Here is a 27,759-nt window from a genome sequence, read left to right as displayed (position 1 = left end):
TTTTAGGTGGCTGCGCACGTGTGTTTTACCGCATTTGAATTAATGAAGCCGCCAATTGTGCAAGCTCCACCAGGTGAAGTTGTCGTCTTTGTATCCTGCATTGCCATTATACGGTAAGACATCAAGTGTGCGGTACATTTAACTACGTGTATACAACAAGGAAGTGTTGTACCATAGGTGCTATATCGTGGCGCGTTCACCTTCGTATAGCTAGGTTACTCCTGGTAATTGTATATCTTGTTATATATCGTGCTCAGCCAGACAACCACGTACCCGTGTCTGGCCTATATAGTCTTACGTTTCGTAGCAGTCTATGTTGCGGATAGACTTGGTGTAGATCATTTTCGTGGTCTGTAGTGGGGTGGACAGTCAGGCTTCCAGCCTACGTATCTACGTGGGTATATACCCTATTGTGTAAATAAACACTTTATTATGTGCTAACCAGCGTACATTCCTTCGAAGTGTAATGGCTGTGGAATGCCACAAATTACTGTAAGATTTGGGCTGGGTAACTATAAGCAAAATCACTAGGTATATGTTTGGTGTATAAGTAGTTGGATTATTGCTTTTTTTACTGCATTCAGTATCACATAGACTGCAAATGCATTGTAACATAATTATACCAGTACTGCATGGCAAACCACTTTTCTTTTTAGAGAGAAAGGGTTCGATTCAAATTTCACACTCATCTTGACACCAATGACAAAGAGATAAAAAGCGGTCTGGCCATGGAACACTAAACGTACACCAGTTGTGTTGGTTGAGGTACTTGAATCCCTGCAAACACACTTTGTGAGCTATTTCCTCTAAGGCCAGTCTTTTATTGCAACATGCATGTGCATGCAAATATGAAATTTGTGGTGACAGGAAAGAAAATAATGTGGTTAGCGATGAAAAACAAATAATTAAGTAACTAAAATCCATGTTATTATTATTGTCATTTTTGCTGTTAGCTAAAATTGAAGGTGTATCTGAAGGGCAGCAAAGATCGTGTGTGTCAATAGGAATACATATACTATAGAAGGTATTTCAAATTATTGTGTAATTTCATGATTTATAGTTGTATGTGTTTATCAGCATTAAGAGTGCATGGTTTGGTGGACTTTTTGGGTCACCTGGTTCACATTTTGTCTGTGTTAGATGAGTCACATCCACTTTGCAAAATATCCCAGATTGTAAACTCAAAAATATTGTTCTTATGTAAATGACAAAGCAGGCTAGTGTATGTTGCTCATGAGGTTAAACATACAGGTATCTGTTTACTAACAAGTTGTGCAATGAGTCAGCCATGATGCACCTCTGTGAATCAAGTAATTATTAAGATGTCCTAAATAGTACCAACATACTTCATTTTCATCTTGCTTAAAAAAAAAAAAATTCAACACATTAATTTGTTTTAAAGTCACTGTGATGTCATGAGTAGGCTGCAACTATAAAAACTTTGAATGAATGAATGAAGTAGTTAAAGTTTTGATGGTTAATTGCGTTAAATATAAACACCAAAGATTTTATGTTACAACAGAATTTAATACTGCATGCTGCTTTTGACTTATTCGACTATGCTTACAGTCTGTAAGTCAAACAACTTACCCAGAAACAACTGTACACACACACGCTATACACACACACACCTGCATGTTATATGACAGCAAGTACTGCATTAATCATACTGCCAGCTCAGCAAGCCACATGTCTGATTAGTATTAATTTGATACCTCTGAAATAGGTGTAGAAATTATGACACGTTCAACCAGTCAGATTAGTGTCTTCAAATTAATTCATTTAGGCCATGGTGAAGTTGAGGTATAAAACTTAATACCATATATGGTATGTGTACAGTACAGAAGGGTTCCACACAGTAAGCTCCATATAAGGCAATAACAGTTGTGACAGAATTATGGTATTAAAGAACTAGTCATAACAAAACAACCATGATTGATTCATTACCAAGAAATCATGAGGTATATATGTACATGAAACAGATGCTTTTCATCATTTCTTCATGTACACTGTGTCTGCTTGCATAAAAGCTACGTTTCCAGTCGTGATTATAAGCCAGGGACCGGGGTTTCAGCACATTTGGAAAATGAATGCCTACAGCTGGTCTCAATTACTAACTCGGGCTATCAGTGGAGGCACTGTTTCTTTGAACTTATCAACATTTGAGTTTAGAACCAGATCGAGTGCTGAACAATCACATTAATAGTCTGTGCAAGGCTGCAAGCATGCAGATATGTATCATACAACTGTTTGCCAATACAATTGCTGTAGGCATTTACTGCACTATTAATTTTGTGAAAAGGGGTCTTCCACGCACATGAAATGTACCAAATTTGATCTATAAGTTTAGATTAAAAAATGCTATTGACTTGAAGCTTGGCCAGTAGTAAGCAGCAGCACAGCTTAACAGATGAAAAATTTTCAAGTTGATACACCTGTATGTTACTTGTGCACTAATTTATGGTCTCCCAAGTTCATAGAATTGGATGTGTTTGCAAGGCCCCTTATTGCAAATCCGGTCACAATTTAAAAATATGTATATATATAGTCAACAATGTTCTCTATGATGTAATGGCATTATACACCCACTCCAATTGAATTCAATTGAATGCCTTCATGCTACTTGGACCTATCCAAATAAACGCCTGGTGTTAAGGTATTCGTTTATAAGCCAGATCAAAATGCTGTGAAGGAAATAAATGCCCAGGCTTTTATTGCAGAAATACAGTATTTTATGGCTGTAGCTATGTACAAGCATGGAATTGAAATTATTTTTATTATTAGGGTCTCGAACATTTTGTGGGTTCGAAAGTCAAGTACACTTTGAATTTTAAAACTATCCTTTGAAGCTTTGTAATACACTCATAGTCTATCTACGAAAGAATTACAAAATGAACATTGTTAGCAGCTGCTTATTTATCTTGTGTGTCCGTTTTGTTCTTTGTGTGCCATGCCCACTTTTAAACCATCAGAGTTTAGTTTGCTACCATAGTTGTAGCCTTTAAAACACCTTACAAACTGATAGATAATACATGGAAAACGTCTTTTTAGCCATTAACCTATGCATGATTGTAGTGTATAGCAGACACACCCATTTCCACATATTACATAGGATTAGAAAGATAAAACTTGAAAAGAATGTGCATAAATGCAAGAAAACCTGTAACTTGAAGCTAACACCAAAGCTTTGAATGCTTGAACATTTTATTAGCGGATGTTCAAAGGCATATTGCACTATTCATCCCAGCCCTATTTATTATGTTCCAATGCTGTTAACTATACTATTACATAATTCTTACCCATCATTAGATAATTATATAAGGTATATTACCAAGAAATACATTTTTAGGAATAGTATTGTGAAGTTACAACATTAGTATTGTGACATAAATGTTTTGTCAGTCATTGCTTAAGGCAAATCACTTAAATTAGTTACAGAATTTATTTTTATATGTACTAAGATAAAATGGTACATACATGTATTTTTAAAGCCTCCAGGTAACGAAAATAGCATTTGGTGTTTAGAATTTGTGTTATTTTATTATTTCTCTGTAGCCATATGCACAGAACCACAGTTCGCTAAAAAATATGCCACTCTCACACTCTAACTACTGTGTAATATTTGTACTTATTGGATTGTCAGCTAATTTGGAATACAGTGAAGCAGCAGAAGAGACATACACACAATCTCCATGGTATATAACACTATATATTTCCTGCCCAATATCAGGCAACATCAAGACTTGTGGAGGATCACTGATCAGTCAAGAATGGATACTCACAACTGCTTCATGTGTGTCATGTGATAGTGGTGATACAAACAGGATGATTGTAGTGGATGTTGGATCAGTGAATGAAAAATCTTGGAGTTTTGATACTATTGGAATGGGAAGGTACATTGTAGACAAAGTGGTCATTCACAATAAGTTCAAAAAATCAAGGAATAACATTGCTTTAGTCCATTTACAATATGCAGTTTTACACAATCCGAAGCACACTCTTTTGCAGGTTAATAGATGCTACCAAGTCAATGATGTAGGGAAGAGAAGTTCTGTAGAACTGATGTTACAAAATACATCAAATACTGGTCAAATTGAAAACAACCTTGCTGGTAAGATGAAGATGATCCGTCAGTCTAAGTGTGCCGACTTATCTATATCTTGTCTAAAGTCTGAAGTTTCAACAGCAGCAGCTTCCAGTGATTTTTGTGCCACATTTGTACACAATATAAACTTAACATGTCACTATAGTGAAGGAATGCCTCTGGGTATGAAAAATGGAAATCATTGGATGGTAGTAGGCTTTGTCATAGATAAGCCAGAAGATTGTTCAGCTTGTCCAACACTGTTCACGCGTGTTTGTAATTATTATGAATGGATTGAGAATATTATGTTAGCTACTGATGTTCCACAAGGTACGTATGCATTTTATATTATGTACCATTAATGGTTCATTTATTACATGCATTACAGTGTTTGGTATACTATCTAGAGTTTCAGTATTATGTAAAGAAACATGCCATGAATTTCACACAAAATGAGCAACCTATAATATTAGTAACATAAATACCGTAGAACATCAGTTATATATTTTATTCCTTGTTGACCAACTGGTGACCATGCAGTAAAGTTTTAATGGAGTATGTCTATTTTGCAGACTGAAAGTTGTCAGCAATTAGTTTGCTGCTAAGATTTATATGTATTTCATTGAAATGTCTAGGATTATTTTAGTAGCACTGACGATTTATTGTATGTGCTAATCCACCTAGAGCTGACCTTCCTTACAAGCATATATAGTATAGATCTGGAGACCCCTTATCTGGTTTCATACATGCAGCAGATATTCTCTATACCTTGTTTGCAGTATTGTGTTACCCGATGACTCACAGAATCATCACTAGCTTCTGTAGTTAAGTGTGTTATGAAGTTTGATTAGCAGAAAACAACTTCTTGACCAGTCTCATATATAGGCAGAAGATGGTGGAGTAATCCCAACTATTTTACTGGGGGTGCTGAGCACCCCCAATTCAAAACTGTGTTGCACAATAGTTGTCATGTGAACTCCTGCAAGGTTTCCAGAAACTTGTTAGGTTGTGATCGCATCAATCAGTATGCACTGAAACAAAGCTCAAATCAATAAAACCTATATGCCATCAGATTTGCATTTTTATTGAGAGTAAGAAAATCTTTTCTTAAGGCTCATGAGTTATGTACGCTTGGTTACAATGTGGTAGAATTAAAGTTTACTGTTATCATTTTATTGTTTGATCAATGGCCTTCTTTGTCTGCACGGAGATGTACAATCGATTAAAATAAGCGCCTGGAATTTGTTTGCCATATTGTTGCTATACAGATCCAGTCCAACTGTCTTGTGGTATAACTCCAAAACTATTTATCACAAAAAGCTGAGATTTTGGCAGTCCAGTTGTCCTTTGTTACCACAGATAGCAATAAAGTGGAATTCAGGGAATGTACGAAAACAGCCAATTGTTCACTCAGCAGGTCACATATAGTGTGTGACGATGTACATAAGCATATGAAACAGGACATGAAATTTGTATACTGTAATTATTTTGTTGCAGACTTGACATGTTCAGGCCTTGTTACACCAAAAGATGGACACCTCCTTGGAGTATCACACAATACCACAGCAACAGTTGGGACAGTTGCTCAGTTTGTGTGTCCTGTGGGTACCATTCTAAAGGGTAATAGTGTGATCATGTGTCAAAATGATGGAAGATGGAGTGGACCAGCACCAGAATGTCATCCATTAGGTTAGTGGAATATTTGTAGCAATCCCATTAACACAGTTTAAAAGTTATTGCAGATGTGAATCCTAAAATCAAACTGCTTCTCGCATGTTTCATCTATTTATATTTGTATGATGATGAGTATCTCCCATTATATTATGCCTGTACCAATTGATGTGTACAAGTGCATATTTTGACTGGTATGCTTATTTGTACGATAGATACATGTCCACGACTAACAAATCCATCAAGTGGCAGAATTGTATATCAGACACGACCATCTTATGTTGGCAATGAGGCGATATATCAATGTAGCACACTCAATGAATCAGTTGAAGTGTTCAGAAATTGTTTAGTTGATGGAGTATGGGAAAGCCTGCCTGTAGAATGTAACAGTAAGTGCAACAAAACACTACAAATGTGTTAGTGTAGCAAATGTATGTATATGAATGAAAGGTGTACAAATCACATACACGTGCTCTTGGTTACCACCTACTTCCCTAAGTTCAATACCACTTTAAAGGTTGCAGCCTTTTTAACCAGGTGCACGCCCCGCAGGTGGCCTTCATATTGGCTGCGGGACGTGTTCCTGGTTACTGTTATTGTTTTGGAAAAAGTGTGTGTGTGCATGTCATTTTGCCCATGTGAACACACAGTTTTGTGTCAAAAGCAGCCTTCATATGTGAAATGAAGGCTGCACAGAATCAGTATACCTTCCTGGTAGGTAAGCTTTCACAGTGAGGTGGTTTATTCTTGCCAGCTTTAAAAACAGAGTTCTGGAAGTTATGAATGCCTTTTACAATGGGCTATATGGGATGAAAAACAGTGTATCTGGTTTCAAATGCTACCAAAAATAACAAACCCCTAGAAGATATAAAGGGGTGTGGCCAACACAAAAATGAAGGGTAGCCTCAAGGCTTTCTCAAAACAATTCGAGTGAGCAAACACAATAGATAGATACACTATAAAACAATTGAGAAGATGCATTTGCAGTTTAAAGTGGTTTGGTTCCTTGGCAGTGTATAGCAACGTAATTACCAAATTACAAAATAATTCATGAATTTCAAAATATGCTAAATTACATTATTTACAAATCTAATTATCTAGCTGCTGAATTAATAGCATCAATACAAAGCTCAACTATATACATGTTGATTAATTACCTAATGGGATAGAATTAACTGCATGGGTGCCTGGTTTTTAGAAGTAGCATAACATCGACTTGTTCCATATGCACTGTTATAATTTTATGTAAAATTGTACTGATTGCCATGGTAACCACAAGTCAAAGCTGCTAATACCTAACAATTGTTGTGTTAACCATGTTTGGGCAAGGGTTGAAGACTGCAAATTATCTGGAACTCTGTTATAATTGTTAATAAGATGTTGGATCACATGTTATATTTATTCACTCTTTTAGTTGATAGCCCACCCAACAATGTTAAAGCTGAAGTGTTGTCTCCACAAAGTATAAAAGTGTCTTGGCAGCCTATTTTATCAACAGAAGTTGCAGGATATACGGTATCATATACTAGTGTAGTACGGTATGCAAGGGGTGACAATGTGACAGTCAGTGGTGCCACTACATCTCATATTTTGATACAGACATTAGAAGAAAATACACACTATGATATTACTGTGAAGAGTGTTACTGATAATAGCATTAGTGATGCCAGTGATGTAATCTCTGTATTGACATGGACTGATGGTAAGTTTGTCTATACTGGGAAGTGTGTATAACCAAGTACTACATACTGTATGGTTTTCAATTCACAAAATGTACCAATTAGAACATATGTTACCGGATTTGACAAAATCAGGCTTCCACACACATCCAACTCTTTGACTTTAACCACTTGTAACTTTGCCACTCATATGCTATTAAGCTGCTACAATCTCACACTACTCTTTCTATGGATTATCCAAGCATAGGTCAAATTTGAAAGTAATAGCATACTCATAGATTGAGTTTCTTTAAATTCACAAATCTGGATGCGTGTGGAAGCCTGGTTTTGTCGAATCTGGTCACATATGATTTCTATTTAGGTATCCTAATAGAGCACTTGCCTCTAACAAGTGCTCTAATCAAACAGTCATTGTTATATCAGATTAACAGATGCCAACAACTTTTGGAGTTACAAATCCACTTATCTGAGCACATTATTGATTGAACTGGCACATAGGTGTTTGGATAATGAAGGTTCCATGCACTGGACTATTTGTACATGTACAGCTGTACCTTGATGCATGGAATCTGAAACTTGTATGTATTTGTGTGCATGTTATTGCATAGTTCCTGCTGCAGCACCACGGAATGTAGAAGTACAAAGCCTATTCCCTGCATCAGTGATTGTATCCTGGAAATCTCCACCAGGAAGACATCACAATGGCCTACTCACTGGTTATATAATTCATTATTTCAAAGATGAATCTGATGAAACTGAGACTTTTGCTAATACCACTACACATATTATATCAGGCCTAATATCAGCTACTAATTACACAATTCAAGTTGCTGCTGTTAATTCTAATGGAACTGGACCATTCAGTGTTCCCACTGTAGCACAGTCGGGGAAAGGAAGTAAGTTATCACATTGTTTATAATTGTATGATGCATACCTAATATTAATTTTATAAGGTCAGACACTTGTATAGTTTCACACAATTTCTCACAGTTGAACAATACTTGAGTTTCCATGTAGCAAAAGTGATTGCGGTTAATAGGTAGTTTGTAGGTTGAGGTGTACATGTTTGGTGTGTGGCTAATTATCTTGGTATTACCCAAAGAAGTTGTATTTCCAGTGACTGCTCTCTATACTGTATCTAGCTAGGATGCTAATGTAGTTAGCACTTATGGAATATTGTTGTCTATTTCTTAGAAGTGTGCCAAGATATACCAGTTCTTTTGAATGGAAATATAACGTACACTGGGTATGATGTTGGTGACATGGCACAGTACACATGTGAGTTTGGATATGCAGTGCATGGGCCAATGAATAGAGACTGTCTTCGGTCAGGAGCATGGAGTGGCAAGAATACAAGTTGTGAAAGTATGTAATATATTGTGCACACATGCACGTCATCGTGTGTGTTAGGGATATGTGAGAAGGCTTAAAGACCTGTAACTGTAATCAGTGAACTGATTCTGCAAAAGCAATTTCCACACCCATTTGTGACTTGATCCTCCAGAAATACTCGGTCTATGCATGCAACAAAAGAGCCCAAGAATAAGCAACACTGACTTCAAGGTTTTACGTATTACCGTACCACTAAGGCCTTGTGGAGTATTTAAAGCCCTTATATATGTACAGTCAGAATCTTGATACTTTATTATACATTCATTTGGTGCATCCTCAGGATTCTGGACACCTTGTAATGGTTGTTCAGTTATGTTGGAGTATGTATGTGTTAGTAATTGAAAGAGATTGGAGGCTTAAACAAATTAAACTGACTTACCTCTAGGTGCCAGTTTCTATTGTACTGAATAGTGCATTGCAGTGTGCATGTTGCTGAATAATAAATAACTAAACAGCTAGTACTACGAATCAAATACTTTATGGTTGCATTTGCTCAATGTGGAGTTGGTCACTTTAAAAAATGGTGCAACTTTAGTACTTAATTGTTTTTGTTAAATTATAGTTTATTTGTTTATTATTTCAACTTACTTAGTAATAGTCTTGTATTGGTTTGTTGTTTAGGATTGTGTCCTCAGTTATCATCTCCACTGAATGGAAATGTCACTTTTAAAAGTACTAAGTATCTGTCTCGTGCCCGCTACAGTTGTCAGGATGGATACAGGCTAGTTGGGGTACAGACTATACGATGTAAAAGAGGTGGCCAATGGAACAATGACCCTCCAAAATGTGAAGGTATTTTGTGCTTTATAAAGTAGTGCTTTTACTGTATATCCTGAGGGGAGAATGCCACATCCAAACTACACCTTGAAAGCCCACTGCCATAATATTACATCCGAGTGTATAGGTAGTAAACAAAGGAATGTAACTCTGCGACAGTTGCAGCTATGTACTTTAAAAGCCATTTGTGACTGGATCTGCGAAAACCCAACACAATCGCACATTTTTCAAATTCCTGTTTATAAGATAAATTATTACAGGTGCTTACTAAAATGGTTGTAAGTTACAAACAGAGTAACACACAGAATTGAAATTTGTACCACTATGCTTGCCGTAAGTAGGTAAATCAATTACTGGGTAAGCTTTACCTTGTAGTACCTTTCGTCACGCCAAAATTAGTGAAGAAAAATCAGTTGTGTCTATCATTTTGACGTGACATAAACAAACGCCCATAACCTTGCATCTACTGCAACGAAACAAAGATTTGCGAACTTCTCTTGAGTAGGTGAGTGAGATGATATCCAGGTTTTTATTGTTAGGTCCTTACTTCACTAAAAACAAAATGTTCAAAAAATTTACACATTTTTTCTAATAATATGCAGGTGTTTCAGCCATTGTGGGCTTTATACTGTAAATTTAGGCTTGCTTGATTGTGTCAGGTTTTCGCAGATCTGGTTACATTTTATTTGCCAAATGTTAGTAGACAATTTTTGTAATTGTAAAATTTGTTACTTGTGCATACAGTGATTACTGTAATAACTATGGTCAATTCATTCAACTTTTTGCATATTTTGTGAGGTTAAAACATGTAGGGGTAAGGCATAACAGAAATATTACCAGTAAAATAGGTACATTGAGAACCTCTAAAATGTTTGTGAATATCTAGCTATACGGTACACACCTGTTTATAGTATCTTTTTAATACTGTGCTATTGTTGAATAATATATTTTTCCATAGCAATTACAGGCTGTGGTAACCCAGCATTCCCAATTAATGGATTTGTCAATTTTACCACTACCACTACTAACAGTATTGCTGTGTATTATTGTAAGGAGAAGTACACATTGATTGGATCTGACACTGCACGTTGTTTGCCTGACAGAAAGTGGAGTGGAATAGTTCCTTGGTGTAGATGTGAGTAGCCATAAAATATTTGGCATGTTTGCATACTTAACAGTCTCTCACTGTTTTTATGTAATTGTTTTAATGTTTGTAACTGTCAAACAAGAAATCACATTTTGATATGAAAGGAGAGCTAAGTTGCATTTAAAATGACTATATATACTATATGACTATATAAAATGATTATATATACATAGGTTCCTGTCCACAATACACTTATTTATTACACTTGATTTTATCTTTAAAATATACTGTATGTTTGGTGATATAATGGTTTAAAATCTATAAAACTTGTTATCTGGACAATTTGATCAGTTTTCCAGTCACGATTATATCATTTACACATAATAACATGCTACGCATCCTCAACAAATGATACATAAGGTTTAATTTACAAACATGTTAGGGTTATACAGATCCTGTTGCAAGCATACATGGCATTAACAAAGACTCATCACTCCTCATACACAGTTCAGCAAGGCTATTGGTAAAATGAGGAATTCCAGAGTGGAATTACAGAACTCCGGAGCAGAAATCACACCCATTAATTTTATCATGCGAGTTATAATAATATGAGTCTTTGGCATGGTGCATCAAGCTGGAATCAATGAAGATCAATACTGGAATGAATAGAGGTAAATTCTTTATTTAGTACAGAAATGCAGATTAGTGCTAGAGAAATGTAGTTGCCGTTTTAGAAATGGCTGACAACAATTAAACTAAGGAGACATCGTAGCACTGTGAAGAAACTGAACAGTGTCAATTGTACTGGCAAAGTGATTTGCTGAATGATTTGCTGAATGATTTGCTGAAGGATTTGTTGCCCACCATGCACTACACACGTTATGCTTAGCTAACTACCAGCAAATGTGCTAGATTCTCTCCTGGCATGGTGCTCAGCACGACTGAGGTAGAGTCAGTAAGCAATACATTATCCCTGTTAAGGGCCTGCAATGCTGTCTCAGTGTTATCACACGTACTGCAACAAGTGCCATGGAGAAATCTAGTGAATCCATGATAGCAAGAATGGCACCTACCTCTGTTCTACTATGCTACTCATCACTGAACTGCTTAGCAATTTAGCCAGGATTTCACCAAGGGAGAACTTACAGTTTCAGTTAATAAACAGACCTTGACTAAAATAGCGTGAGTCACCAGTCTCAAGTTTCCTGTCTGGCTAGTCTGCTACGAGGTCCTCTGCTTCGCTGTTGTCATCCACTTTTAACGGGACACTGTTTTACTGTAATGTAATACTCTGAAGATACTACTAGATACAGTACAAATGTATTCGCTCTGCAAATGCATCATGCTAATACTCGATTATATGAATAATGTGCTAAAATTGACACATGGAATTCTGCTCTGGAATTCCACATCTTACCAATAGCCGTTCAGCAAAAGATAGAACTTTGTATGACCACATATACAAGAATTCTACGTGTTTGTGCAGGAATTTTAAAGCATAATGCATTAAAATTCAATGAGTGACAATCTTATTATAAAATTTCCGAATTTGAGCACCTGTTTTGCAATGAAGAAGTTATTATACTAATGATAAAAACCTTCGCATCATGGTTACCAAAGCAAAGGGAATTTGTGCTAAAGGAGATACAAGATATGAGTGTTAGTTGGACATTCTTCTAATAATTTTTGCCATGGCCATGGCAAAAATTTTGTTAGCATAAACAGGCATTGCTGCTTATGTTGTCTTTACTGGTAAAACAGCAATGGATTTACCTATTTATGGGGTTCCGTACAAAACTGCATTTGTAAGTTATGACCACTTAAATCAGCATTTGTAGTCTATTTCCCAATTTTCACTCTATAATAAATCTTTTTCTCGTTACCACTTTGTAGCACTGTGGCTTATTAAGTTCTTGGCTTCAAGGGCTGAAACCATGATAGATCATCCTTTGGCTGCATATATATGTAGCTAGCAAAGTGTAGTAAAATGGATTTTGAAAAATGCATGAATATTTGAGGTTCTTGGAGATCCAGTCACACATATTAAATGGTTAAAATTGGGTTTACAAAGCTCTTTTCCACATTTTTGTTTGCAGTGCTATGTCCAGCCATTGGTGATGAACCGAACAGAATTAAACGAAGATATGACCAAAACATTGGAGGTATTACTGAGTTTGCATGTACTGGTAGTTATGTACTGAGAGGCGTTCGTATTATCACTTGTGGAAGCGATGGAAGATGGAGCAACAAAGAACCGATATGTTATAGTGAGGATATGGTGTGTGGTACATGTGTATGTAGTTGTGTAAATTTATTTATATTGTTATGTACATCAGTTTTATTAGAAAATTATGACTGTTGTATAAGGGTGAGTGCTGTATTACAGTATCTTGAGTCACCCTCTAGGAGGCACAGTCACTATTCCTTATTTTAACAATGCTATCATACCTAGACTAATAAGGTGGTGAGGTCATTGTGTTCGAGTTAGTAGCATTTGACATAATTATTACTATTACATTTTAAAGAATAAAATTGTTGTGATTTATAGATTGTGCTAACTTTTTTGGCCTGTGCCCATAATTATGCAGGTACTGCTGCATGTTTTTTTTTTAAAGCAAATTTTAGGCTTTATTAGCTGTATATGTAGTCTAGTAATAAATATTTGTTTATTACTTCAGAAAGATGTACAAATGCTATTCCTATTCAAAATGGATTGGTTGTGCAAAGTGGTGTTGAGTTAGACGATACTGCTAACTATACTTGTAATCGACGATATAAGATGGCACCTAATTCTGTGTCCAGCATTGTTTGTATGCAGAATGGTCGTTGGAGTCATCAGCCACCTCGATGTGATATAAGTAAGATATGTCTTAGTACTATAACACGTTGAGCTGAACTTTATAACTCATGCACAAGTCCTTGAAAATTGGCTCATCTGTTTTGTAGTACTGTTTGACCTGCTAAAATTGTTCAATGTCTTTCATTCAAATTGTTTATATATAAGTTCATTTCCTATGGTGGAACCATAAAAGTCCATACAAACTTGTAGTGCAGCCCAACCCCACATGTCTGCCTTGACACCTTTACTGTTACCAATAATCATGTGATTGGCTGAATTGTTAGAAAAACATCTACTTTCTTTTTTAGCTGTTTTCTCAGGGTTCAGTTCAATGTATATCATACAGTATGATAGTAACTGTATATTAGGGACCACAAAGGAGTAGGTGTGGCCCACGAATTAACATCACCCAAAAACCAGCCTCAATTTTCCCTGACGACAATGAGTAGTATTGGTGAGGTAAAACTAAGCCCAAACAAGCTTTCAGATCAACCCGAAACACTCAACAAGTTGCTATGGAATTTAAAAATTTTTTTATTCGATGAAATCTTCTACTGAAGTAAGTAACTGACTGATGCCTTCAGACAAGCGTAACTCGATAACGGCTAAGGCTACGGGCTTGATTTTTTTCACTGTTTGACGTCGCTTTGGCCCGCCAGGTGCCTTTTGGCATACCACAGTACGTACAATGTATTCTTCATGGACTTACCAGTGTCCTTTGTGTCCCATCCATCTTTGCTGACAGGGAAAGGTGTCGATTTGGTGCGAGCACATGATGGCTTCCCTTCTAAACGGAAATCGTCCGTATTTTTCATGTGGTTGTTTTGATTGCAGAGGTGCTTTTCAAACAGTTCTTGATTCGAAATGCTGTGTAACGGGTTGAACATAGCTGACAACCAAGTGTAATTGGATACTTCACTTTTCAGATGATAATTGATATAGCTGGGGCGTGCGGTGCCATTTCAGATGCGATATGCGTGGGTTTACCAGTCATAATAAAATTATTTACAAAAAAGTTAACAAGCAAGTACACAAAAATTTTGGAATTTTCGACTAGAATAGGGACCATAGCACATCGATAAAAAGTACTGAAACAAGCTGGAGTAGTCCATGATATTAAATCAGAGTAAAACAATAAGAAGTGTTATATCCCTACTGTGTACTTGTGTAGATACTATAACTGTCTGCTTGGTATGTACACTTTAGTGTGTACCCTGACCAAATATACATACATAATATTATGTGTAAATTTGTTGTTTAAGTTCCCACATGTGTATTATGATATGTATTCATGTTACATTCTTTGCATATTTCTTCTTTAGTAACTTGCCCAAGTTTGACCAGTCCATCAAATGGCTACATTGATAGCACTAATTTTACAGCTTTTAGTAAGATAAAATATTCCTGTTATGCTGGCTACAAGTTGATTGGAAAGACTAGCACATCATGTCAAGTGGATTCTACTTGGACTAATTCTCCACCACAATGCAAACGTTAGTGTTAAGTATATTATGCACACTCAATCAATATACAAACAGTAGATGTTCATTCATTCATTTATTTATTAAGGCTTTACCACGCAAGGCTGAAGGATGTGGAATAAGAATAGCAGTGATATAAATTTATGTATATAATATTATGTACTTGTCTTAACTCATACATTGTGTACAGTGTACTTTGTTATAATTAACTCATATTTCTCATATCATGATTATTTCATTTAAATTGCAGGAAAACATGAATTACTTTAGTGCAACAGCACAATAAGTCTAGATCTGTGTATTGAAATTCTACAGTCAATTTAGGTTTTTTTTTAGGGCTTTGTCCAGCCTTGGAGAAACCATTAAATGGGAGCGTTACATATATGGACTTGTTTGAAGGCAATGAGGCAACTTTCACATGCAATCTAGGTTATAGCATGCTGGGTCCAGCTGTAACAAGATGTTTATCATCAGGCGTCTGGGATTCAAGTCCACCTACATGTTATAGTGAGTGAGTAATTGTAGCTAATAACTAGCCATGTAAGAATTGTCATTTTATGGCTGTATAACAACAAATTTTGGTGGTAAACTAAATTTGGTAAATCATCACCAAATTTAAAGTTTGTGAACAATATTTTCATGCCTTGAGTCTGAGCTGTTGATAGCAGTTGTTGAGGTCAAGCCAAGTTTGGTTTCGTGGATGCTTAGTGTAGCTCTATGCATGCAAGTTGCAAGTGGGTGTGCCTCATGACAAGTTGCCTGCTGTGAGACTAGACTAGAACTCATATTTGATTAATGGGTGTAGCTCCAAGTAAGCTGGAAGACAGCAGCAGACATGAATTTGTGCACACTCATTGGTAAGGCCACTCCAAATAGATCCTGTTTACCTTTCTCCTCTCAGGCATCTTAGCAAGCGTCCCACAGTTTAATTAGCATTTCTAAAATTTATAGAAATAGTGACTTAATCAATAGCACACAAATATGTATATAGATGGATCCCTTTGCACTGGTCAACAACCATACCAAGTCAACAGATTGTCACTACAGGTTTCCAGCAGCTCATACACTGTGAGCCTAGAGTATCAGCTAGAGTAATTGAGAGTGTAGAAATATGTAGTAGTGCATAGAGTTTGGGTGAATTGGTATTTCTACCTACAAGTATTGCAAGGTGACCATGTGATAATATTGTTAGGTCATGTAGCAAGACCAGTCAGTACACACAGAACAGCTTTACATTCAAAAAGTTCATATGTGACCAGATCTGCAAGAATCCCATATGTTAGCGCAAGTATAATTTAACAGATAAACGTAATGGGTGAAATATTTACAAAATTAAAAAAAAAAAAATCTTTAATCATTTTGACAGCTTGTTTCACAATGAAAGAAGGTGGTAACAGCAAAAACTATGGTAGCATTGTAATCCCCAAAGCAAGAGGAACTCAAAAATCTTTGTTTATTGTCAGTGCCTCCTATGGAGAGAGAAGATATGAGCATTAGTTTGCCTTATGTTGGATGAGCAGTTCATCATTGTTTTTTTTCTCATGTTTTTGCCTTAACCCAGCTTTTAGGAAAAGCCTGGAAGACAAAACTTACCCGACAATGGATTTGCCTGTTAATGGAGAATATGATGGTGTAAGTTGCACGTTGGTAGAGGACTACGTTCAAAAGTTATGAGCATTTATTTAAGTGCTGTTAGTATATTTTCCATATAGTCACTGTGCAAATCAATTTTTCTACTGTTGCCACTTTTCCTTTAGCTATCTAGCTAAAGAAAATGTAATAAAATAGAATTTGAAAAATGTGCTAACATATGGTGTTCTTGCAGATCCAGTCACATATTTATTTTTATAAAATGGGGTTAGGCAGCACTAGAATTGTTACATGGCAAAAATAGCATTGGTCATGCAGATGTTCAAATTCTAAACAAATGTATTTTTTTTTGTGCATAGCTACATGTTTAAAGCATTTAAATGAGACACACTGATAGTATGGTCAGTAGATTCAGTACAATTTTTCACTTAGCAATGATGCATAATATGTGACTGTCTCAGCAAAAGCCCATCTAGTTTGCACAATAAAAAAAAAAAATTATTCACTCACCATTATTTGCAGTGTCCAAGGAATGGATCACCAAAGTTTCAGCCTTCTGTGGTGTGTAGTTTTGAAATTACAGCTCTAGAAAGTAGGAAGAACAAGGAACTCGATTTGTACAGTGACTATATACTAAAAAATAAACTACAGGCGCTTGCATTCGCAGCCATAACTTCCGTTTGGATTAGTCTACAAAGTTGGAATTTGGCTCACAATGTTCTCCATATATTGACAGATCAACCAAGGTATAGTTTTAGCCTTGCAGTCACTTGTACATAGGTGTATAAAGGTGGTTTGTTAGAAGAAACAATGGTGATCTTGTTTACATTTACCGCATTGTAAACAAACGCATGTGACACCCATACCATTGAAGTTACAAAAACTAGATAAAGATTTTCTAACTTTCCATGAGCAGGCGAATAAGGTGGTATATAGTTTTAATCGATTTGAGTCTTCCTTCTTTGAGTACTGGCCTGATAAAAACTTGCATATTTTTTCTTGTATCATGTGTAATTTTACAAATTATTTTTAAGTTTTTCTCAATACTCACGCTTGTGCGAACTAGACGGGTTTTCGCTGAGAAAGTCACATATTGCACAAATGCTATTACTGTATTTTCAAAATAGATGCGGTACTCAGTATTGCACATCATAATATTGTGTACAAGGGATAGTATTGAAATATTTCCCAACCCCATTGGTGCCATTGTTTCAGTTTCAGTTGTGATTGGATATTTACAAAGTTTATTTATTTTATTTTTTTTAATTTCATTGTAGAACCATGTGTTGATCCTCCACTAATTGCTAATGGTCAAGTAATCATATCAGGCCGTACTCCAAGTTCCAATGCTACATATTCATGTAATGATCATTTCAAGCTTGTTGGAAATGCTGTACTTTCATGTCAAACTAATTCACAATGGTCTGGAAGGGCTCCAAAGTGCAAACGTATGTATATATATATTAGGCATTTATTTGTGTTAGTAACACCAGTATGTAAGTATCTAATCTGTTTGTTTAGTGGTCCTCAGAATTTTACATGTCATGTTGCGCATACATGTTTCCAATTTTGTGACCACATCTTCAAACTCAAGTCACAATGTCAAATTAGGCTACTTTTATTTACATACGAATACAAAGTGAAGTCAGCTTTATAATTATTGCTATTGTGTCTATGAACAAATGATCTGAATACATTGGTAAGTAGAGTTTTTCTCTACAATTTTGCTTCCACAATGACAGAAGCAAAAACAGTGAAGATTGACAATGGTCCATCTTTCAGAGAAATGTAAACACACATTGTTAATTTCTTTAACCCTTGAAACAAAACAAGTATCTAAATTTGTTAGGAAAGAGCAAACATGGTGTCACCCAGGTTACGCTGTTGTTGCACTTTTTCCATAGGATTTTAGCCATTTTAAAAGCTTACAGGATTTTTAAAAAATGTATATTCTATCTGTAAAGTTCCAATAAGATACACCAAATCATATAGATCAGAAAAGATACATCACAACTACAAACGTGCTCACTATGAATTACGGGTTACAACAATCAAAAAAACGTGCGCATGCGTGCTGTAGGAAAATCTAAATATAGTACAACTCCCCCTACTACACAGCAGAAAAAAAAAGTCCAAACTGCTCATAGCTTAGTGTTTCACAAAATCTTGATACCTCGCTGGAGTACGGATAGTTCGACCTCTTGAGGTTTGCGAAAACTCCTGAGCCTGTGTCTCACTAGGGTCTTCCACTACAGATTGTTCCGCCGGTTGCATAGCAATGTCATCGTCATCATCTGTGTGTACTGATGCTGCTGGCTGCAAGGAACCTTTTCTGAGATGCCTACGATTTCGGCGAAGTTCTTGGCCACCAGGTACTCTCACAATGTACGATCTCGGAGTGTCAGCCAGTCCCTTTACTGTTCCTGGAACCCATTTGTTACCCATTTGAACTCTGACAGCATCTCTGGGTTTCAGACCGGGGAGTTCCTTAGCACTTCTGTCATAATATTTCTTGTTCCTTTCTTGCACCTGTCTAGTGGCCTCAGTGACCTTTTTGGGATCAATCACTTGGGGAGCTAGTTGCTCTGACGTGCATGGCAAGAGTGAGTTCAGTCTTCGACCCATAGATAATTGAGCTGGAGATCCAACATTGTTTATTGGTGTGTTACGGTATTCAAGTAGGCTTAGGTAGGGATCTCTCCCATCACTCTTAGCTTTCTTTATCAAGCGTTTGATTATTTGTACTGACTTCTCAGCCAATCCGTTTGCTTGTGGGTAGTATGGGCTGACAGTTACATGGTGGAAACCCCAGTTCTTACTGAATTCTTTGTACTCACCCGATGTGTACTGTGGTCCATTGTCACTTTTGATTATTCTGGGTATGCCATGACGCGCAAATATTGATTTGGTACCCTCAATCACTGTTTTGCTTGTTGTGCTTTTGAGTTTAACAATCTCAATGTAGTGTGAGTAACTGTCTACAATGAGTAGGTAGTCTTCTCCCTCAAGGTGAAATAAGTCTGTCGAGACCAGTTCCCACGGTCGTGTTGGTGGTTCATCAGATATCATTGGCTCCTTAGTGTTAGATAACTGGTGCTGTGAGCATGTTTCGCATGTGGCTATTCATTCCTCAATATCTCTTCCCATCCCAGGCCAGAAAAGAACATCTTTAGCCCTCCTTTTGCATTTGACTATGCCCATGTGGCTTGCATGGATCTTCTCAAGCATCTCTTTTCTCAAGCTAGTGGGTATCACTATTCTCTCACCCTTGAGGATAATTCCGTTAGCCTCACTCAGTTCTTCTCGAAAGTTCCAGTAGGCCCTTAGGCACTGGGGGACTTCTACCCGGTTGTTTGGCCATCCTAACCTGATAACACTTTGTAATTTGGTCATGACTGGGTCAGCCCTGGTTGCCTGCTGTATTGCCTTCAGCTTGGCATCCGACACTGGCAGATTGTTCAACACCATGTTCACTGCACAAATAAGATCCTCACTTAAGTTATCAGAGTTGGGTTCATCTTCCAGATAAGCACGTGACAGGGTATCAGCAAGTGTCATTTCTTTACCGGGTTTGTAAACTAGTGAAAATGAATATCTTTGGAGTTGCAACAACATCCTTTGTAGTCGGGGTGGTGCAGCCGATAACTGCTTCCTTGTGATGGCCTCCAATGGCTTGTGGTCAGATTCTACTATGACGTCTTTCCCATACACATATTGGTGAAACCTGTGGAAGGCAAACACAACTGCAAGTAACTCCTTTTCTATTTGTGCGTACCTTGTTTCTGTATCTGTGAGTGCTCTAGAAGCGTACGCGATGGGCTTGGAGTCTTGTAGGATGACTGCACCAAGACCTGACTGTGATGCATCACATGAGATGGTGACGGGCTTGGTGACATCAAAATATGCCAGAACAGGGTGCTTTGATAGGACTTCCTTGATTTCCTGAAAAGCCTTTTCCTGGGACTCTTTCCACTCAAAAATGATGTCTGACTTCAACAAGCTTCGGACTGGTTGTGTGATGGTCGACATGTTGGGGATGAATTTCGCCAGGTAGTTGATTGTTCCAAGCAACCTCTCAACACCCTTCTTGTCGCTTGGTGCTGGCATGTCTTTGATGGGTATTTGCCAGTAGCCATGGTTGGCATCTAGCTTGGAAAAAATACTGGCTCCTGACAATCGAGTGGTGATGTCCTCTAGGGTGGGAAGTTGAAAGTGCTCTCGATGTATAGCATTGTTGAGATGTCTGGGGTCAAGGCAAACCCGCAGTTTTTTTGTTTTGGGTTTCTCAACCACAACCAATGAATTTACCCAATCTGTGGGCCCATCAACTCTTCTGACTACACCCATCTTTTCCATGTCATCAAGTGTGTTCTTGAGCCGATCTCTGATGGCAACGGGTTGGTTTCGAGGAGGATTTACTACTGGTGTGATTGATGAATCTGTTTGTATGTGGTAGGGTGTTTTTAAACAGCCTAAACCCTTGAAAAGCTTTGGAAATTGTGCCACAGGGTGCTTGGTGTCATGGGCTATGTTTAAAACAATCTTGACAATGCCCAGATTTTGTGATGCTGCTAGACCAAGGATGGGGTCTTGTGTTGTGTCAACTACATAGAAGAGTAATGGTCTTTGTTGGCATGTGATACGGCTGCAGCCCACCACCTTGAGATTTCCACCACTATAGCCGGAAAGTTTTGTTGAGGATTTGGTGAGTGGTGGCTGGGTTTTCAACTTTCTGTATAACCTCAGTGGCAAAATGTTAACCTGTGAGCCAGTGTCGACTTTGAACTTAACTGCTGAGCCTTCAACTTGAAGTGTGGTATAACAATCACTAAGAGTGAGTTCTGTGTCATTTTTGATAGCATCAATAAAAAGTGATTCGGCATCATCTGAATCCGTGGGATCCTCACATTGTTCGATTGCATCTGTTGTGCGATTAGAACTTCTGCAGTATTTGGAGAAATGATTGAGCTTGTTGCACTTGTGGCAGCGTTTGCCATATGCTGGGCACTGCTTTCTATTGTGCACAAGACCACAACAACCACAAGGACGTCTCGGACCTTCTGTGAATTTCTTGGTATCTTTGGTGACTTCTCTTCGGAACCTGTGTGGTTTATTGCTAGACCTTAGACCAAACACTTCTCCACTCGTCTCAGCAATATACTTGGAGCTCTTCCTGGACTCTGCGTCCACACGACAAACGGAGATAGCCTTCTGAAGTGATAGATCGTCAATTCGTAATAGACGCTGTCTCACCTCTTCTGAGTTAGTTCCACAAACTATCCTGTCTCGAACTAACTGGTCTTCCAGGTCGCCATAGCCACAGTTCTTTGCAATGAGTCTCAACTCTGTCACGTATTGGTCAATTGTTTCTTCTTCGCCCTGTGCGCGAGTGTTAAAATGATATCGCTCGATCGTCACATTTTGTTTCGGCTTGCAATATGCTTCAAATTTGGAGAAGAGTATGTCAATCTTATCAACTTCCTCCTCTCTGAGGGTCATTGTGTTGTATACGTCGCGACCAGCTTGGCCAATGGTGTAAAGAAAAGCACTGCACTTTTCTTTTTCCGTATTCTTAGACATGGTTAGATCGATAAATAACTGCATAGTTTGCTTCCATTGGCACCATTTTTCCGCTACCGTGGTACGTCCATTTGGTGATAGATCAAGTTCGTTAGGTGGTTTTAAGTTCTCCATAATCAGGAACGCTTTATTCGGCCACTTCTGACACCATGTAAAGTTCCAATAAGATACACCAAATCATATAGATCAGAAAAGATACATCACAACTACAAACGTGCTCACTATGAATTACAGGTTACAACAATCAAAAAAACGTGCGCATGCGTGCTGTAGGAAAATCTAAATATAGTACACTATCCATTGCCACATTAAGGAGGTGATTAAAGTTAGCTTTAATTTGTAGAGAGATACATGTGTCTGTCAAGGCAGGTCCCATATATGTTGCATAGTGGCTTTGTAGTATGTATCTTGGTACTATAGTATGTAGTAATGTATGTATGTTCCATCGAGCCTGGGGAAAAAAAGTGATGTATGTATGTACATATTGAAGAACCCAATGTGGTGATAATAGTCACGATGCTAAGTATGTATGTACAATGTTCAATTTTGTATTCTCTAGTTATACGATGCCCAAGGAGCACACCCTTGCTCAATGGTGATGTGGTAGTGTTGGATAGGAAAGTAGGCAGTACTGTCAACTACTCTTGCCACAGTGAATATATTCTCTTCGGACCATCTACTAGGAATTGTTCTGTTCTTGGAACTTGGACAGGAAATGCTCCAGTTTGTTTAAGTATGCAAGAACAATAGTCTCAAATTTTTTAATACATTTTGTGACAGGAAACTGCGATATACCTCCTCCATCAACTGACAACGGAAGTGTTACTGTTTTGGTTTATAACAACAGTCTCGTGGCCAATTATTCTTGTGATAGCAACTATGTGATGGAAGGTGATAAATATCTTACATGCAAAAACAATGGAAGTTGGTCAGGAATAATTCCTAAATGTTGTAAGTTGTTATACTTTATAGTAGTATTAGCAACTTGACATTTTAAACCATCATGACTGCCATGCATGTGTATGGAAAATACAGCACAAGGCAAACACGAGTGCTGTTTTTGCCTTGAGACACCCCTAAGTGTGGGATTTTTTGTGCACACAGGCATAGGCAGTGCTTTAGGTGTTATATTGTATTTCTTGGTATCTTGCTCAGAGTGATGTTCTTGAGTACCCAATATTTTCGGTGATCAGACTATCAGTAAGTTGTTACGTATATAACTTATTTGTAGTTGTAGAATGAACAGGTAGGATTAGTTTGGCTAGTTTTAGCATTTGACAGTATCATGCGTGTGATCCATCGTACTGTCTGTGAGGTTGTTTCTTCAACTTTTGTGGAGTATCAGTAAGTGTTCATGTAATCTATGAACAAACTGGTATGATCAGATTGGCTAGACTTACATGATCAATTGTGCTGTCTGAATTCATAACATTGCATAATAAGTACCACTCAATTGCAACATCGTCTCGCGAGTGCATGAGCGATTAAAAAGGTCACTAATTAAAGGACACATGCTCATTTCACTTGTGAACATTCATCCCGAATGAATCGTGATGGATACTCATGAGTAAAATGGGTGCCACACCCTTTGATTAGCAAGTTTTTATTTGCTTGCACTCTGCAAGATGACATTGGTACTGTAGCTGTATTACTATACTGAATGACTCATACAGTACAGTTATGCAGCTAATTGGTACTGTATGGAAGATACAGTACATGGCAGCACTTTGATTCATACAAAATGGTGGTGTGTGAATTTAATGCTATCTATTTCTTCTAGTTATACAATGTCCAAGGATCACAGCTTTGCACAACGGTAGTGTGACAGTGTCAGATAGGAAAGTTGGTGATACTGTTACTTACTCTTGCCATGGTGGATATCTGTTGTTTGGACCAGCTGTGAGATATTGTTCTAAATATGGAAATTGGACAGAAAACACTCCAACCTGCATAAGTATGAAATCATAATAAGGGAATAGTGTTGTTGCAACATTTCATATTGCTACTAGGGGATTGTGGCCTGCCCCCAGCAATTAAAAGTGGAACTGTTGTCGTTAAGCTCACTACTCAAAGTCAAGTAGCTGATTATTCTTGTGATAATGGTTTTACTATAGACAGAAATGAATCACTTGTTTGTGACAGCAATAGAAAATGGGTGGGAACCATTCCCATATGTAGTAAGGCAGTAAATGTTGAGTTGCTTGTTGACTACTTTAATTTATTTGTAATATGTGACCCGCTGAGCTAAAGCCCATGTAGTTTAATTTCTTTTTGACTTCTAGAGGCAAAAACCAATGGGCTGTTAAAGTTTCAGCCTTATCTGTTGATTATTTTGGAGTTATTGCAATAGAACTACAGTATAGTGGCAAAATAATTGATGTGTACAATGGCTATACTGTCAACAAAAAATTACAGGCGCTTATTCAATTGATCATAATTGCAGCAGGTGATGAATTAAGATTTGATTTATCGTGTTCACCATGAACTAGTGAATTCATTGAGCTACCCATGCTTACATGCAAGATAGTTATTCAAGCCTACAAAAAAAGTAATGTTTTACAACAGTGATAGCATAATTTTAATCAATTTGATTATTGTATTACAGTGCAATGAAGCAATTAAGTCATGCGTAAAATTATTTTTGTAGCAAATAACTGTTTCATATGTACGCACTTTATTTATGCTTTGTATGTATATTTCAGAAGACTTGTCTCTGTTGCAATGCTCATCACCCTCAGCTGTACCCAATGGTGTTGTCTCCGTTTACACTTTACCATCAGATGTTAAAGTGAGTATATATGCAATCACTACAGTATATGTGACCTAATTTTAGAAAACTGTCAATCTACGCACAATATTACTTTTGTAATAAAATGCTTTTAAAAACAATGGGTAAAAAAATGCAAGTTTCAGAAAATATTTTACACAAGTTTATATCGCCTCACTGGTCGGTGAATTAACATTCCAATGGATAAATCCTGGGCATCATCATGTTAGCCTGCTGGTTGTAGGGAGTTCAAAAATTTTTGTTTGTTTGTTTGTGAACATTGCAGTCACGAAAGAATTTACTATTGATCGTTCTTCAGCAAATTTGCCTTCCTTCTCAACACGGAAATATACCATGGGTTACCTTCATGGATTCACAAATTAATGGCGAACACAGTAAGCCAAAATTTAACTTCATACGCCATTGTATCAGTAAGTTATGATGGTTTATGTAAGCGCCTGTAGATTATTTTCTCAATGGCTTCTGTACATATTAATTTATTTGCTTGTCCAGCTGTCTAGTGCTGTATTTCCCACGCTGCTGAACTTATGAAGCTGAAACATAGCTAGTCCACTCCTCTGTCCCTATAGACAACAAGAACAAATAAAATGAATTTTGGAAAAATGTGCAGATATCGACCGTTTTCTAAATTTAGGTCACACAGTTATGTTAAGTGTAATACAATTTTCTTGAAGTCACACGATGAAAGAAAACAAGGTTTTTTGATACTTTGAAATGAAACAATGTTTGTTTGTTTTTTTGTTGTTTTTTTTGCGAAACTATACAAATAACATGATCAGACCATTATATTCATACAGCAGGTTATTTTCAAAGTAAAATCTGAATTTTGAATGATCAGAGAGTGCTTATTTATGTTTTTATAGTTAAAAGCCAATTTCTAATAAGTAAAAAAATTCAGGAATACTTGCATGTTTACCAAACACTGATGGAATATACCAGACCCTATAAAGATTGGCAAAGTCTTGAGTTGAGTATTATTGGCCAGTTCAGTTGTATTTCCAGCAACTGATGGTATCAATTTCAGCTATACACTTGCAGTTGATTTACAATATTGTCAGTCAATCCATTGGATACACTAATATTTAAAGAGAGTATTGGTTTATGCCAAACTATCCTATTATGTGGAGGTAATTTAATTGTGGAATTATATTTGAAGAAAAGGCTCAGAAGGGCCACTTCAGTACGTACGGTACTGCCGAAGCGCAACGTTGCACTCACTCGCATGCGCAATTTTGCTCAAGACTTAAAATCACTAATTAAGGAATTAGAGGCAACTGTTGCCATGCCCCTTAATTATAGTCTGTATGTGTTATATCAAAGAGGTGAACATGTGTTTACTCCCAATGGTTTTGTACTGGAACAAGTATGTTTTATGTTGTAAACATGTTTGTGCGCCTGAATCGTCCATACTAAATGTATGGGATATTTTTAACTTACTTGTTCTTGCCTGTATCAAAGCGCTTTTTTGATTAACAGTTCTGGAGTTTAAAGGGTTTCACAGCACTACTAAATGTTTGGGCAGCTGGCCCATGTAACAAGAGTTATTAACAAGAAACGAGGGCTCAGGTGAACGCGAACAGACTATAGTGATTTTTAAAATCTCAAGCAAAATTGCATGTGTGAGTGAGTGCAATGTTGTGCTTGGGTAGTACGATATATCAGAAGATAAAAACCTTCAAAATTGTATCCCAATATACAGTACACAGATTTTGCGATCATAATAATTGTGTGCAATTTGGTTGGTACATAAATTTATAGTGTTGCACTGATCATTGGCCAACTAATTGGAATCAGGCGGATAATAGACTTTTGCCGATTTATCAAAGTCAATCAAGTTGTATAACTAAAGTACTGGAGTCCCTCAGTAAATCAGATCTATTATTTGAATTGGCTAAAGTTGAATTATTGACTAATCAGCTAAATCTCTTATTGGTGCAACACAACATTTGATCGTATTAGTTATGCCATTCTGTATTATGATGGTCAAGGCTGTTACATGTATATGTGGACATATTTTACTACAGATAGCAAGATATCGTTGCAATTCACAATATTTTCTAGTGGGAAATAGAACTAGAAACTGTTTGAGTGGAGGCATTTGGAGTGACACTGATCCGATTTGTAAAAGTACGGATATGTGTAGATTAATGTTGCACTAAGTGACAGCCTCATAGAATCTATATTATTGTTTAGTTAGGTTATTGCATATTGTTACCACTTAGGTAGTAGAAAGTTAATGTTGATTATTATTTCACATTGCTAGATTGGAATACCTCTAATGGAGTATTTAATTATGCATAGATGAAAGTATTTTCTTGGGCACTTTAATGATTCTAATGGCGCATACAGAAACAGCATTTGATGTCACATCGTATATGTGGTTTAATTGGCAAGGATTTTGATTTGACAAATTGACTATATTTGGCACAATAATACCCACCAATCAAACCATGTATACGGTACTTTGTAATTATGTCGTTACTTCAGATAATTGATTCACTTTGACCATTGTTTTATAGAATTTTGCACAACTCCGACTGTCAGTAATGGTCAAATACAGATTCTAGTAACAAGAACAGGGCAAGTAGCTCAATACAATTGTAACAATGGATATGCATTACGAGGAGTGAGGAACAGAATTTGTTCACCAAATGGAATATGGGAAAAATCAACTCCAACTTGTATAAGACTTACATAACCCACAAACAGTTACACTGTAAGTATATTATCACAATATCATACTTTTACATGTATATTTTAAGAATAAAATTAACCCAATATACAAAACTAA

General features: G+C 36.9%; 1 protein-coding gene across 2 annotated transcripts; it reads left to right on the top strand.

The window, feature by feature from the left end:
• On the top strand, nucleotides 1-27,759 carry LOC136246821 (sushi, von Willebrand factor type A, EGF and pentraxin domain-containing protein 1-like). Of its 2 annotated transcripts, none has more exons than XM_066038391.1 (22): nucleotides 1-113; nucleotides 954-1,024; nucleotides 3,556-4,414; nucleotides 5,582-5,773; nucleotides 5,971-6,144; nucleotides 7,170-7,457; nucleotides 8,043-8,330; nucleotides 8,629-8,799; nucleotides 9,448-9,618; nucleotides 10,562-10,738; nucleotides 12,787-12,957; nucleotides 13,369-13,548; nucleotides 14,852-15,022; nucleotides 15,347-15,517; nucleotides 17,878-18,048; nucleotides 22,740-22,913; nucleotides 22,961-23,131; nucleotides 23,961-24,134; nucleotides 24,190-24,357; nucleotides 24,883-24,968; nucleotides 27,030-27,095; nucleotides 27,488-27,628. In XM_066038391.1, exons 3-21 carry the CDS (start codon nucleotides 3,589-3,591, stop codon nucleotides 27,054-27,056), a joined length of 3,951 nt encoding a protein of 1,316 aa, XP_065894463.1. In that variant the 5' UTR covers nucleotides 1-113; nucleotides 954-1,024; nucleotides 3,556-3,588; the 3' UTR covers nucleotides 27,057-27,095; nucleotides 27,488-27,628. The 2 variants fall into 2 exon arrangements, with proteins under 2 accessions (XP_065894463.1, XP_065894462.1); XM_066038390.1 differs by having other exon boundaries at nucleotides 2-113; nucleotides 26,993-27,095; nucleotides 27,488-27,759.

The sequence above is a fragment of the Dysidea avara genome, chromosome 2 (genome assembly GCF_963678975.1).
Source record: "Dysidea avara chromosome 2, odDysAvar1.4, whole genome shotgun sequence".
In the NCBI taxonomy this organism is placed as follows: Eukaryota; Metazoa; Porifera; class Demospongiae; order Dictyoceratida; family Dysideidae; genus Dysidea; species Dysidea avara.
Note: the sequence above shows the minus strand (reverse complement) of the source record. Positions and strands in the feature narration are given on the sequence as shown.